The 16556-nt window shown below is 36.3% G+C and overlaps 1 protein-coding gene across 2 annotated transcripts in view; it reads left to right on the top strand.

The window, feature by feature from the left end:
- atp13a3 (ATPase 13A3) overlaps positions 1-15482 on the top strand; it is an 88581-nt gene extending 73099 nt beyond the window's left edge. The window contains exons 33-34 of one of the 2 annotated variants that reach the window (XM_049465733.1): positions 78-170; positions 7442-15482. In XM_049465733.1, the coding sequence (XP_049321690.1) occupies positions 78-170; positions 7442-7642 (294 nt within the window). In that variant the 3' untranslated portion in view covers positions 7643-15482. The remainder of the gene's footprint in view (positions 1-77; positions 171-7441) is intronic. The other variant, XM_049465734.1, reaches the window with a different exon arrangement.
- Positions 15483-16556: the final 1074 nt, after the last annotated feature.

Here is a 16556-nt window from a genome sequence, read left to right as displayed (position 1 = left end):
AAGCGATTGAGATCTGATGAAAGCGATGTGATCAGTAGCTCTCTTCATTCTTTCCGCCCCACTGCAATATTCCATAGACCCTCGTCCTTGACGTCGTCTTATGGAAGCTTGTGTTCAGCCGAGACAAGCAGGCCAGCTATGGCGTCCTCCCAGCCGCCCCGCCACCACAGGTTGGGAAATCTGACACTTCTGTTCATCGTTGCCGTTTTCACATCCTCCTGTCCTTCCTTCCTTCCTTCCCTGTCTCTTTCTCTTTCTCTCTCTATCTGTCTGAGTGAGTTTACATGCATTTCATAATCTGATTACTGCAGATCATTGAGTTTTTCTCAGTAACAATATGATTAAGATTAGGATAATCAGATAATAGGAAAACTCTGTACCAGTACTGTATTAGCATCGATTTTGATACGGACACAAATCTGCAATAGGTAAAACATCAATTCTGTAAGCAAGTTATGCAGGTCACATGTCAAAATTAGGTCAAATTACTTTATTTCAGTAGTTTAGTTCAAAATAGTGATCTATTTTAAGTGTTTATTTCTTTTATTGCTTAAAGCCAATAAAAATAAAAAATAAAATAAAATTAGTGTTTCAGAAAACTAGAATATTATATTAGACCAATCGGTACTTCTGGCAGTGTGGGCAGTGTGCCAAGTCCTGCTGGAAAATGAAATCCGCATCTCCATAAAAGTTGTCAGAGGGAAGCATGAAGTGCTGTAGTGCTGTAATTTTTTTAGGAAAACACTGCACAAATGTATGTCTTTTTTTAAGCTGGGCCTTGTTGAGAGCCAGTTTCATCATTCTTATTATTTTGAGGGTGTTTGCAGTAGAGGTCTGCGCGGGACTGTTTTTTTTTTAAAGCCCGCTCCTGCCTGCTCCCGCAAAAAACGTTTCTTTTAATCCCGTGCCCGCCCACCCGCCACATACACATTTCTGCCGCTCCCGCCCCGCGGTCCTTGTAGGCATTGAACTAATTACATTTAATGCTTCAAATTTACTTCTGTATTTATTAAAACAGCAATTCAGCGCTGAGTAGTGCTGTCACGTTTCCTACCACAGTCGTCAAGTCGTCACATGCCGTCAAGTGAATTGGAGATGCTGAAAATCTCCCATCGGGGTGTGTCCATCCTCCGCGTGGAGATTTTTCTTGAGGGTTTTTTGTTGCTTGCATGGGAATCTTAGCATGATTTTTATAGTTTTCTCAGCTATTTATCAAATTGCGGGAGCTGGACTACATGTTAATGTTGTTCTGCTCCCACATCGCCTGCATTGATTAAACTTCCGCTCCCGCCAATAACAATTCAGTTCTGTCCCGCACCGCAAGATATTCTATGCAGACCTCTAGTTTCCATTTCTGAAAGTTTTTTTTTTTACTTAGTTGAGTACTTTCTTACCATAATCTGGGTTAGAACATTACTCAAATATGGCTATTCTCTCTGCAACAACAAAAGTGTTTAGATGGCATCTTGTGGGTGCTGTGTTAAACACTGCTAGCTTATTTCCAACACCACGGTTTTCACACCTACACAGACTGAGACAAAATCCGGCTCAGATTTTTTTAAATCAGATTTTTAGACCTGATTTCTCTGATCTAAGGAATCTGAGTTTGCAGTAATAACAGTGTGTCTAAACCCACTCTCTTTTTTGCTCTGCTGCCTCTCTTTCTCTCTCTTTTCCTTCTCTTCCCCTCTTCTCTCTGCTCTCTGTGTGACACTCAGCACCCTCTACTGTAACGTTTGACTTTTGCATGTGCACACATGATTTCTCTGAACGCTCCTCTGGCGCCCCCTCGTGGGCACTTCCTGTCCATCATGCTGCTGAGATTACGATTACCCCAGACTTCCTCCTCCTGCCTCTAGAACCTGTAGTACTGCTCCTTGTGTAGTGGCTACTGTTAGCATTCCTCTGCATGCATTTTAAACGCTTTCTCTCTCTGTTAGAACTTGGTGTGTGGGCATCATGGTCCAGATATGTTTCCACCAGAGACTAAAGGGAAAGGGTTAAAGGGTTCTCCCTGTCTAATCCCGGGGTCAGTGCTGGATTTTGGCCTAAAATCTTTGGTACTTCCTCCATTGGAGAACACCTGTATACAGTGCATAATATAATACATCGCCTGTGGCCTTGCTGTAAAACTGTGGGCATTTCAGCTTTTAATAACTCGGGGTAATGCAAGAAGTACAGTTGAGTATAACGTCAGATTGCTATTAGGGCTGGGCGGTAATTGAAAAATTAGAAATATTAATATTCTTCAAATATATGTAATTTTATTTTTTTCCTCCCATTTTTCCAAATTTCACTCTTTGCAGAGCCACAAGTCCAAGGGTTGGGGTTAAGTTTAGGGGTTAAGGTAAAGGATAGAGTATGAACTGCTTTAGGCCAATGAAAACACGATGTAGGAGGAGTTGGATCATATCCAGTCCCACCCTCTGGTTTTGTGGTTCAATTGTTCAATTGCTCATTCAGCTGCTACTTTGCTGTAGATCACCCAGTCACTAATGATGCTCCAATACCAGGAGGGTGAAAGCTAGCACACGCCTCCTCCAATACATGTAAAGTCAGACTCCGCCTCTTTTTGAATTTACATTGCCGAGTAGCATCACAGCACTAACGCTCGGAGGACTCGGCTCGCAGTCCTTGTGCTGATCCACGTCACCCTAGGCGTGATGAGGGGAAAGAGAGAGCGCCATTTACTCTACCCACCCAGAGAGAGCAAAGCCAATTGTGCTCTCTTCTCTCAGGGCTCTCAGCGTTTTTTATTTATAGATGAGCCAAAGTAGTAAAAACAGAATTTAGAGTTATCAAATATACACGATAACTATTGCTTTAGTATTAAATTATAAAAACTAAAGTTTAATTTTGCTTTTTAAAATTTAAAAAGAGCAAGCAGCCAATCAACATTTCATCTTTTAGTTCCAGGTATTTACATCAGGATGGATCTGAAAGAAGATATCACCTTTTATCTTAACCCACCTATTTTTTTTTCCTTGTGAGCAAAATGCTAAAGTTTGAAGATAAATAATCTGCTTATGATCCCAAACATATCAGCTCATCTGTGAAACACGGTGAAGGTAGTGTCATGGCTTAATCTTGCATGGCTTCTTCTGGGATGGGCTTAATAATCTCCCTTGATGTACAATGAACTCAGAAGTCTACAGAATTCCTTTTTTCTGTGATTTTAAAGAAAGTTAAAACCAAGCTGATTGAGATCCTTCATCATGCGGCAAGATTATGACCCAAAACACACTTCCAACACTATAAATGAGTTCATCAGGTGCAAAAAGTGAAAGTGTGTAGACTGGACTAGCCAATCCATAGATTTAAACTCTTTAATCAGGGGTTCTCAAATGGTCTCTGCCTGGGACCCACATTTTCTCATGGTTCTTAAGTCACAAAATATATATTTTTTGGAACTCAATTTTTGAAAAATAGGGTTATCGCTGCTCTAGGGTTCACTTTTTTTGTTTAAGGTTTATCTTTTCCAATACTGAATGTGTTCAGACAAAAGGTGCTACAGATCCAGATGAAAATCTGGAATTTAAAGCTGAAATATTAATATTTTCTCTCATTTATCTTTTAACGTCAAACCCAAATATTTTTAGTCTACAGCAGAAATAAAGGCATCAGCCTTACTGTTCCAATACTTTTGGAGTGGACTGCATATTAAATCAGGTCAAAAATAACCTCCCTATATTTCTGTTAAGGAAATTAAATATATTAACTACTAGTTATTAAAAAATAATTTCCAAAATTTCCACATTAAAGAGTTCTTTACAGTATTTTGACAGAAGCACAAACCTATCTACTGAGATTCCTTTTATACAGACACCTTTTATACAGTATCCAACAAAAGTATATATATATATATATATATATATATATATATATATATATATATATATATATATATATATATATATATATATAAAGTACACCCCTCAAATATCTGCAAATATTTTATTGTATCCTTTCATGGGTAAGCACTATAAAAATGAAACTTGGATATAAAAATTAAGAGTAGTCAATTAAGTGTTGTCTAAAGATATCAAAGGTATCACCATTCATTATTCTGTAGGTAGAAGTATAAATAATAGGGTTTTAAATACTTCTGTAGTAAAAGTAAAAGTTGTAAAGTAAAAGTGTTAAAAAAAAAAGTACTGGTTTCAAAACTACTTAAAGTTTAAAAGTAAATGAACAAAAGCTTAGACCACGCCCACAGAGTCCTATAGTGCACTAATCACCCTACCCTCCCTAAAACACATTTTACTAAAAGCTATAATGACTATAATGTTAAAATATTAAAATGTTAATGTTGAGTTTCAGCTGCATATATGCTGATTTGTAAATGAATGTTTTTTAGTAGAATGTAAATATATTAAAGAAGCTTAGTTGGACTGGAGTTGGTCTGGACGTGTGCAGGTGTGATGGATCACAGTATAAACCAATAGGGAGTCGGAATGGTATATGTTTATACTTCTTTACATCCAATCACAATCAGATTCACTCTGGATAGAGGAGAGATTTATCTGGATAGGGGTTTTATTGAACGATGAGAGGCTGGAATGAAACGAGCTGAAATGAAATAAGAATAAGAGAGACTAATTTTATTAAAATGTAAGACAAAGATGTAAGACCTAGATTTATACTAGTAGAAAGTAAGCTAGAACATCTAGTGTTAAATTGAATTAAATTGAATTTTGCACAAAAACAAAAAAAAACAACAAACAAATTCCAAATAGCAAAAAAAAAAAAATACAGTTCAGGTAGAGGCAAAAAAGTAACATGTGCTTAAATAAAGCCTCCTATAGACTTTAATAATATAAAAAATATCATATGACGAACATAACATCAACAAAAGAATATACCATTTCAACTACATAACACAAAAAAACAAAAATTGTGAATGATTATACAAAAAAATGATCATAATACATTTATCAAACCCTCTTTTAAACATCTTTTATAATGTTTTACAGATTAACTTTTTTTTTCCCCAAATGGTAAAATCATTCCAAGGTTTTGTCCTCCTGTATCTTATCGAAAATTGACTCTACAAGAGAGAAATGTAGGAAGATGAAGATCTGAAGTCTGGCGAGTTGCATATTGATGGATCTATGCGTTTGTAATAAAGTGATTTTTGAATGGCTTTAGGATATCTTCGTTTCGTTTCCACTTGAATACATTTTATAAATAAAAAAACATAGTTGAAATGTATTAATATAATAAATAGAGAGAATTTGAAGTTTCTGAAATAGAGGAGCAGATGACGTCTATAAATTGGATTTAAAGAAATCGTTTCTAAAAAAACTGAATTTTATTAAGACTTTAATAAAATATATATTATATAAATTATATATATATATATATATATATATATATATATATATATTAAGATTTAAAATATATATATATATATATATATACAGTGCCCTCCATAATTATTGGCACCCCTGGTTAAGATGTGTTCTTTAGCTTCTCATAAATTGAGTTTTGTTCAAAATAATATAGGACCACAATGGAAAAAAAGAGTAAAATACAACCTTTAACTCAAGTGAATTTATTCAGTAGGAAAAAAATCCCACATTAAGAAATAATTATTTAACATCAAATCATGTGTGCCACAATTATTAGCACCCCTGATGTTAATACTTTGTACAACCCCCTTTTGCAAACAAAACAGCACCTAATCTTCTCCTGTAATGTTTCACAAGATGGGAGAATACAGAAAGAGGGATCTTTGACCATTCCTCTTTGCACATTCTCTCTAAATCATCCAACGACCTGGGTCCTCTCCTCTGCACTCTCCTCTTCAGCTCACCCCACAGGTTTTCAATGGGGTTGAGGTCTGGGGACTGAGATGGCCATGGGAGGAGCTTGATTCTGTGTGCGGTGAACCATTTCTGTGTAGATTTGGCCACATGTTTAGGGTCATTATCTTGCTGAAAGACCCAGTGACGACCCATCTTCAGCTTTCCGGCAGAAGCCACCAGATTTTGTTTTAAAATGTCCTGGTATTTTAGAGCATTCATGATGCCATGCACCCTAACAAGGTTCCCAGGGCCTTTAGAAGAGAAACAGGCCCACAGCATCACTGATCCCCCGCCGTATTTCACAGTGGGCATGAGGTGCTTTTCTGCATACTCAGCTCTTGTGTTACGCCAGACCCACTTAGAGCATTTGTTGCCAAAAAGCTCTATCTTTGTTTCATCTGACCAAAGCACACGGTCCCAGTTGAAGTCCCAGTACCGCTTAGCAAACTCCAAACGTTTGCGTTTATGATTGTGAGTGAGAAATGGTTTCTTCCGTGCATGCCTCCCAAACAGCTTGTTGGCATGTAGATAGCGCCTGATGGTTGTTTTGGAGACTTTGTGACCCCAAGAAGCTACCATTTGTTGCAATTCTGTAACAGTGAGCTTTGGAGAACTTTTTATTTCTCTTATCATCCTCCTCACTGTGCGTGGTGGCAAAATAAACTTGCGTCCTCGTCCAGGCTTGTTTACCACTGTTCCAGTTGTTTTAAACTTCTTAATAATTCCTCTGACAGTAGATATGGACAGGTGTAGGCGAGTAGCGATTTTCTTGTAGCCATTGCCTGACTTGTGAAGGTCAACACACATCTGCCTCACTTGAATGGTATGTTCCTTTGTCTTTCCCATGTTGAAGATAAATGGCCTCTGTGTCATGTCATATTTATACCCCAGGGAAACAGGAAGTTGTGAATTACTAATTAAATGTTCCTACATACTCTGACCAACTTCGTAAACTACTGTAGAAGTGACAGAAATACTTTTATTAAATGTATTTCCTAAGAATTGTTAGGGGTGCCAATAATTGTGGAACAGGTGATTTTATGAAGTATAATTATTTCTTAGTCAGGGATTTTATTTCCCCCTTAAAATTTACTTGAGTTAAAGGTTGGACTTTACTTTTTTTTCCCATCGTGGTCCTATATTATTTTGAACAAAACTCAATTTATGAGAAGCTAAAGAACACATCTTAACCAGGGGTGCCAATAATTATGGAGGGCACTGTATATTTTTTTTTTTTTTTTTTTTTTTTTTTTTTTTTTTAATTAATACAAAATAAAATAAAAAATTAAATGTTGTCCCATGGAAGTTTTGATAACATATTAGCAGTAATGTGAGGGGTTTATTCACTTTTGTTGAATAAAGTGGCCTTTTAAAAACAGTAAAACACTAAATCAGATTAACCCAATTAATTTGATTAATGAACCGCCCAGCACTAATTGCTATTCTCTGCTGTCTTTACTGGCATTATTGGCGTGACTCTGCTCAGAACGGTTAATGTACTAAAACAGATGTGTGTTTTTGTTTTTTAGAGCAGATATGTTCAAAAACAGATATGTTCTTCCTTTCTTCTCTTCCCTCTCTCTCTCTCTCTCTTTCTTCTCTTTTTTCCTGTGTTTCATGGTCTGTGTGTTTAGGGAGGACTAGACTGGTGTGGATCCAGGTACCTCCCCTGGCTGTGCTGCCGGAGGAGGAGGGTCCCCAAAGCGAGATACATGCATCTGGCCCAGGAACTGAGAGTGGACCCGGACTGGCCACCCAAACCCAAAACCACCACAGAAGCCAAACCGCCGTCTCTGCCGGAAAACAGCTCCTACCAAATCATGTCTACTTCCTAGCGCCCCCTAGCCACGACCTGCGACCTCGTATCGGCGTATCATACTGGGATCACCACTGGTGGGGGATGTCACTATATAATAAAATATAATATACATTTTTTTTGGAAGAGATGCTCCGTAAACTGGGACATAAACTGGGGGAAGACTGGTAAGCTGATGCTAATGAACTACGGAAAACGGATTACGGAATTTTGTCTTTTTCTGCCCGGAGGAAACGGTCCGAAGAGAACAAACAGTATCAGAGTCAGTATCAGTATGAGCCCGCTGGCCCTGCCCCCTTTTTTTTTTTTTCTTTTTTTTTTTTTGTGCTGCTTCAACTCCATTCCCACCCCCCTTATCTCTTAACCTTCACCCTTTAGGTGAATGGGCACCATGGGGCACCATGGGCTGGGAACTGTGGATGCCCCACAGGGGGCGTGGTCTTATATATGGATTCATGGATATATGGATATATACACACACTATGAGACCAGCATTCGGACACAACCTTCAACAATATAATAAATACCTTTAAACTGACCCTTTCCAAAAATATGAAATATATGGCTCAGACAGTTATCGCAGTTATCGGAGCTGCGTAATCGGAGCTGATTCAGCGTTGGAGCTGGGTACTCCAGACCTGAACTCGATGATGCGTGGCGCTGGTGGGAGGGTGGAGGTGTTGAATGGTGGTGGTGATGTTGGTGATGCTGATGGTGGAGATGTGGTAGGGCTGCATGCTAAAGCCTTCCGGAAACATTGTCAGAAACCTGCATGTGGAGCCGACCGGAAACTGTAACAGCTTCAGCGTACAGTATTTACAGCCATTTAAAGGAGAACTCTGGTGTAAAATTGGCTTTGGGTGTAGTAAAACATGATAAAGAGTAGCTAACCTTTGAATAGTTGAATAGCACACTTCCATCTTCCAGCAGCTTTTTGCCCAGCACTATTGGGGCATATTTCCTGAATAAATCTCTTTTTACACCGTTATTCACAATCAAAGTAGCTCCATACCTCATTGGTAGAATCCAGAGAGGTCTGACATTTAAAACAAGGAATTAATAAGTTTTTTAAAAAACACTGTTTTCAGCCCATAGTGCAGGTAAATCTCTGAGCGCCGCCATTACTGTACTGATAATGACATAGAGATAGACATATATACATAGACTCTGCATAGTCTGCCTACTGGCTTAGCAGTCCAGTGGCGCCCAGTGTGTTTATGTACACTGAGGAAGGTAAGGTGTTTAATGCACCTATAATAATCACAACTGTAGTAATGATACAGGATGCTGTCACACATTACAAATACCTGCTTTCATGCTGAAACTTTGTTAAAGAGCATAATACACAGTATTTCTCAGTGTAAATAATTATGCCTCGAAACTGGGCGCCGTCTGCTATGCTAGGAGGCAGGCTATGCGGAGTCTATGTATATATGTCTATGTTGTCTATGACATTTTCAGTAAAGAGATGACTGCGCTCAGAGATTTACCTGGGCTATGGGTTGTAAACAGTGTTTTAATAAGCTTCTTAATAAGCACTTTTAAAGGTATTAATGCCTCATTTTAAATGTCAGAGCTCTCCAGATTCTACCAATGAGGTTTGGAGCTACTTTGAGTCTGGAAAACAAAGTAAAAAGCGATTTATCAGGACAAAATATGCTTCAAAGCGGCCGTTGTAAAGAGCACAAAATTACTGGATCTCAAAAAAAAAAGCTGTGGAAAAGCGGAGGTGTGCTATTCAACATAGGTTATTACTCTTTATCATGTGTTACTACACCCAAAGTCTATTTAACACCGAAGTTCTCCTTTAAATAAATAAATAATAGTAAAAAAGTTGAATTCTAAACAAGACATGCAAGATCCTTTTTTTTCTTTTTCGTATTTCTTCCCATGGAAGAACAGAGTTGTTAGAGGATTAAATAGAAGAGAAATGCCATGTGTACTCTCTTAAAGGGCGCAGTTGATGATCTATGGGGCTGCGCCAGTCGGTCGACCTGTTAGCAGTGCTAGCGTGAGTGCCAGTCATAAAAAAAAAATAAAAGAGAGAAATAGAGAGAGATGTAGAGAAACGACTCATATGAATGTGGTTCTCACACAGCGATTATACATATATTAATATTCGTTTGAAGACTATACATTCACATATGGCAATCTCAAACAGCACAGCGGCCAGACATCGAGAAAAATGGCCAGTATACACTGAAACTGTATTGTTCATGGGGTGCGTTTACTAGGGGGAGGGGGGCGGGGCCATTTATGATAAAACACTGTTGACTGGACAGTTGTTTAATTCTGCGTTTTATCCATTAAGCAGAAATCATTAATGAATGAATGATTTGGTTAATTAAGGCTCTAGAACTGTTTGCAGCATCATCCTCTGTTAGTTCCATAATACCGTATTAACCATTCACATCTCCATGTACAAAAATGTGTAAGAGTATGGAGAAATGGGACTGAAACCAAAAGTGTTGAGACTCTGATTCTTGATTCCACACCTATCCATATAAGGCTAGACTGATTACAACCATTTACATCTTCTTTATTATGTCTGTATTAAATATTTTTCAAAATATATATTTATATATATTTTTTTCTGCTTTTTGATTTTTGCTATTGCAGTGCAATTATCAAAGGACAACACAATCTATACAATTAATAAATAAGTAAATTAATAAATAAAGTGAAAAGCCTAGGGATGCACCAAAATAATAATGATGAAAAAAAAAATTGGCCAAAATTGAAACTGTGAAAAAATAAAATAAATTACATGGGTTAAAATAAATAAATAAATAAATAAATTCTGCTCGTCAATGGGACTATCTCTGGATAATTATCTTAATTAACAAAATTAGATAACAATCTAATGATCAGTTTGTAGCATTGGTCTAAATAATGCACAAAAAACATGATTTTTTTTTAACTTTCCCAATCGAAAATCCTACTTATCTTGAGTATTTAATATAAATTTTTCTACTAGAAATGCAGAAATTCTGAAAAGGAAAATAATAATAATGTATTGCGTCTGTAAATGCATAAATTAGCATAAATGTATATTTGTCCTGCTTTTCAAAGAAAGCACAGTAAAAAAAAACAAACATATTTATTAATCACTGAATATTTTTAAAATACCACCTCACACAACAACAAAGCCCAGTATAGTTTGTTCATCGCTTTTCACAATTATTGCTGTTTTTTTGCCAAATAATTCCAGTTGCTGAATACTTGGTGCATCCCTACTCTTCCCTAGATCATTTCTGCGTTTTTCAACAATAGCGAAAAGTTTGAGATCCAGTTGTATGTAAAAGTTATTATTGGAACATATTTTTTTTCCCTTAATTCAGTTAAATTCTGTTAAAATTCAGCTAAATAATAGATACTGTACTCTAAAATGTAAATGTTCCAGTTGTTTTCTTTTTTTTTTTTTTTTCTTTCTTTCTAATTTTTCCCATTTTCTCCCCAATTTACACGGCCAATTACCCAACCCACTCATTAGGACTCCCCCTATCACTAGTGATGCCCCAACACACCAGGAGGATGTAGACTAGCACATGCTTCCTCTGATACATGTGAATCAGCCACCGCTTCTTTTCGAGCTGCTGCTGATGCTGTAGCATTGCCGAGTAGCATCACAGCTCACTCGGAGGAAAGCTCAGCAGCTCGGTTCTTATAAATCAGCTCACAGACGCCCTGTGCTGCAGACATCTCCCAAGGAGTGATGTGGGGAGAGAGCGCCATCTACCCACCCGGAGGAAGCAGAGCCAGCTGTGCTCCCTCTGAGCGCTAGCAGATTGATGGCAAAGCTGCAGGAGAAGGTGCTCCAACCTGCGACCTCCCGCTCATAGTGGCTGCGCTTTAAACCCCTGGAGGACTCGGCGCCCTCCAGTTATTTTCTATTTTATTTAAATTTTTCCAAACTTTTACATACAACTATATTTCTGATAGTTCTTCTTTATAACTTTAAACTTTTCGATGGTGCAACAGCAAATCCATGCAAAATCGAGGCTACCTCTCGCTCAACTCGTTAATCCACATTTCCGCATGTATTCCGCATTACTCTACGTGTTAAATAATCAGCCGTCAGCATGCAGTATTGTTCAGATTTACAACTTCCCAAACATCTGCGCATAATAAATGTATTTATTTATTTATTTATTTTATTTTTTCCCCCCAGTGTAGAGAATCAGACATATCAAGTTTAGAAAGCTAGTGCTGCTCTATTGCTGCGTTCTGTGATGTCGCTTTACAATATTACAATAATTTTACAATATTCTATGACATTTCCTACAGTTCCAAAAGTTATTGAAAGTTGTTTAACTTTGGAGTTTGCCACAACAATCCATTACCAGTGTTTAATATCAAATCCAGACAAAATATCAACAACTTTTGATTATTAGTATTGTCCCAGGTTAGCATTGTTAGCAATACCAGTTAAAAAAAACCAATGCATTATACAGTAATTTGCACATCTAAACAGCATATAAACATGCCCACAGAAAGACATACCATATTTTTTCGCACTATAAGGTGCACTGGATTATACGGCACATTATGCAACACTAGTAAGGAACAGGGATGTCGCCATGTTTTCCTTCTAATCAGCAGACTGGGTGGCGAGACCTGTAAAGCTAAATTAAGTTAAGTAAACAAAAACTGCGTAAAGCAGCATTCCGTTTATTTACAGTTCGCTTAGATTTCCAGATTAACTGTGGTTTAAGGCTAACTGTGGTTAGCGGCTAATTCTGCCAAAGAGCGCTATACTGATAAACCCTGATGAGTCTTTCACTAAATCAGGGTGATATTAGCTAGCGGTTCGTCCCACGTAGCTTGTTTTAACACAATAAGATACAGTAAGATACAGCCCGATATATATACTCTACTCTGAACGATGAAAGAGCTAGCGCTTAGCACGCATAGTGGCTAATGTTAATACTGCTCCAGCAGTGCTAGCTGGAGTTAGCAGCCGGCTACATGCTGATAATACTCACTTCTGAACTATTATGAAAGAGCTAACACTTTGGACAGTTAGTGGCTAATGCTCATTCTGCTTCAGCAGTGCCAGCCGGGGTTAGCAGCCGGCTACAGGTTCGATAATACTCACCTCGGAATTATTATTAAAGAGCTAGCACTTAGCGCAGTTAGTGACTTATGCTCATGCTGCTCCAGCAGTTCTAGCTGGGGTTAGCCTCCGGCTACAGGCTGATAATGCTCACCTCTTAATCATTATGAAAGAGCTAGCACTTAGCATGCATAATGGCTAATGCTCATGCTGCTCCAGCAGTGCTAGCCAGGGTTAGCAGCAGAAAATTAAAGGGTTTTAAGCGCACCTAATAGTGCAAAAAATATGGTATGTGATTAAAAACTGTTAAAAATGATGCTTTTACTAATGCTGGATTCTAATTGGTTGAAACACTCCCAACTTTCCCAATAGGAAATCTGAGTTATCAAAGTATTTCAGATAAAATGTCCTACTAGGAGCACAGAAATTCTGACCTCTGAGTTGAAAAGGAACACAGTGTGAAACGTGATGTATTTATAATGTACTGCAATACCGATCAGTAACACATAATTTGGTACCACTTTAAAATAAGCCTCCCTTATAAGAGTTTATAAAGGGTTTATAAAGGAGTTTTCCATCACTCAGCATTAATATCTAATAAAATCATATAGAAAGTCAGTTTAATATAAATAAACTTATGTAATGTTAGTATACACTACATTATAACTACTGAATGAAAAGACAAAGATTAACAGTATAAATGAATGTGATAAATTAATCACTATTTGTTGTAGCTGCTGATTCTGTGTTTTTAAAGTATTTACAATGTCATTAATAATCATTTATAGATTCATTTATAAACCTTTATAAACACTTTATAAACAAGCAGCCTTATTTTAACATGTTACCGAATCATTCTTTGTTTTTTGTTTTTTTCTTAGTATGATTGAATTATAATGAATTTCAATCCATTCTAAACTTGTTTAAACTAGGGCTGGATGATTTAGTCAAAATGTATATCATAATATAATATATTTTTACATTTAGTTCATTGTGGTATAATTCACATATTGATAAGAACGTTATAAAAGCCACATAAAAATGGCCAAGAATGCCAACAAACTATTGTCCTTAAAACTAACGATAAATGATTTTATCAGTTCCTGTAATACAGTCTGTAATGAATGGCAGTCAGTAGCAGATGCTGTAGATCAGGGGTTCCCTGGCTATAAAATATTTCAAAGTTGAGTGAAATTGTCAAAATGAGAAAGAATAACTGTTTTACTTTAAATATTTTCATCCAAACTATGAAGAAAAACATATGGATTCTTTTTTTTTTTTAGCAAACAAGTGTGTTAAACAAACCAGAAAATGTTTTATATTTTACATTCTTCAACATAGCACCTCTTGCTTAGATGATCAGTTTTGCACAACTCTGAACTACTCAAATAAGTAGTTAAAAGAACAAATACTTTAAGAAAAAAAATAAGAATTTCATCAATTTTAAAAAGTATCCTGAAGTGCAGTCACAAAAAGAACATCAAAAATGTTACGATGATGGAAATGGCTCTCATCAGGACCATAACTGCTCCCCAGATAAGAGCAGCTAAATGCTTTACAGAGTATTTTGGTTTGTTTAACACTTTTAAGTTACTACATGAATTCTTATGTGTTCCTTCATAGTATATATTGTATTGTGATATATATGTGGATCTTGAATTATTGTCCAGCCATAGTTTGAATATATTTGCTCTAAATTCAATACTGACATATCCTATTAAAACTTCTATAATCTACAATAAATAAATAGTGCTGAATGAATTGGACTGATTGATTAATGACTATTCTATTGGACGGTCACTGGTTTTCCTTTTGACTAGTGATAAATATATATATATTTATGATGTGCCGAAACTGTGTTATTAACATTTTGACCGCTGCTGCTCCTTTACTTGCAGAAATCTGCAAAAAAAAATGCAAATATGTCTTTACATACAACACAGCCAAAATTAAATGGACATTTCTGGTTGGAAACGGCTTCATGCAAACTCTCATATTTGCTGCAGTGTTGGCTTTTGTGATATGAAATAAGGAAACTAATCCTGACTGATCATCTGAATTGTTTATTATTATTATTATTATTATTATATTTTTGTATTATTATCATATTTCTTAGAAAACAATGCACACTCAAAAACTCACAAAATATTGTTTAATTTTTTCAAAATCTTTTCTTTTTTTCTTTTTCTTTTTTTTGCTGCCTGCGTGTATCTGTTTCTGAAAGCTGAAAGTGTATTTTGTATATTTAATAACTCTTACTCAAACCTGACTTCAGAATCATCAGCTGTCTCTCTCTGTATTTTCTCTGTTTGGGGCCTTGGTTAATTTTATTATTTTTATTTGATAATTTTTCTCTCTAAATAAGGGCTGTAGATGAGTTCCCCTCATTCTTATCTTTCGGTACTGTTTGAATGTTTCCTTTATTCTAAATAATCATGTTCATCTGTCTTTCTGAGTGTCTGTCTGTCTGTGATGTCCGTGTATCTGTCCTCTGATGATGTTTTAAGATCACACAGAATATGCTGGGCATTTCCGCAGCGATGGATTGGTTTAAATTTATTACTGTAATTAAAGAATAATTGTAGATGATATGAGCTAAATTGATATGATCCTCTATAAAATCGAGATATTATAATTAATCAGCGTTCAGAATCCAGCCCATTCATCTCAATGTGTTATGCATCGTGTAAAGTCCAGGAGACCCTGAAAAAAAAGTTCTTAAAAGTCATTTTTTATTTAAATATTTATAAAAATGCATAAGGGATTCTGCAGAAAAAATAAAATAAAAATTGCCAAAATGTCATCATGCACTGGATTTGATCTGGACCAGAACCACAATCATGACAATCCCTTGGGCAGGTTCTCGCATGTAAGCAGCGATTTTGTGTTTGGGGTAACTTTTAAGTTTTAGGGTATTTTTTTTCTTCTTGTTTTTGTTTTTTTCTTCTGTTTTTTTTTTCGTCTTCATCTGTACGAGTGATAAAGAGGTGGTTCGCAAAAAAACGCTACTCAAAGCCCCCAGACACACCATGTAAAATTTAAAACTTAAAAAAAAAAAAATAAATAACTCCAAATCTATTTAGCTCCAATTTAACTCAAACCACACAGAGATACAGATTTAGATTAATTGATGTATTGATTAATTTATAGCCCGACAGAGTGTATAATATCAAGGGTACCATCCAGAAGAAGGGGGCATAGAGAACTGGTTTAAGAACTACTGATATAATGAGGTTCATTTTCCTTTTATTTAAAAAGAAGAAGAAAAAAAACCCAAACCTGCACCTTAATGCTTCATATCAAATGTTGTGACTTGCATACCTGCAGAATAAATGATTTTTTCTTGTTGTGGGGCTTTTAAAGGTAGCTTTCACACCTTCTGATTTTTTGTCTTTTTTTTTTTTTTTTTGTCAATCCGGATCATCTGAATCTTGAATCTGAAATTTAATCTGGTTTCTTTGCAGTGTGAAAGCTCAAAGTTTCAAATCATTAAATCACCTTTACCTAAACAATAGAAGAAGAAAAAGATCTGGTGTTGCGCCAGAAATCAGACACTATGGTCTAGATGTGCAGTATGTAAGCGCACAACTGATTAATGATGTTGATGGTGATTCTGTATCTACTGTAACTGTAGATTTATCCTTATTTATAAACAGAAATAAAATGAATCTGTTACATAACACAGTTTAACAAACACTTCAGACTTGGTTCAGAATCTGATTCAGATTTTTCAGGTGTGAAAATGCCCTTAAACACACCCTTCTTTTGCTGGTATGCTTACACAGCTCGCTCTCTATAAAGGTACAGATAATAATCAGCTGAGCATGCTCTGATAGACGAGGGGTCGTTTTGGTTTTGTTTGTTTTTTCGGTCCTGC

Source organism: Astyanax mexicanus, chromosome 16 (assembly GCF_023375975.1).
Source record: "Astyanax mexicanus isolate ESR-SI-001 chromosome 16, AstMex3_surface, whole genome shotgun sequence".
NCBI classification, from domain to species: Eukaryota; Metazoa; Chordata; class Actinopteri; order Characiformes; family Acestrorhamphidae; genus Astyanax; species Astyanax mexicanus.
The sequence above is the reverse complement of the archived record's forward strand: the minus strand, read 5'-3'. Positions and strand labels throughout refer to the sequence as shown.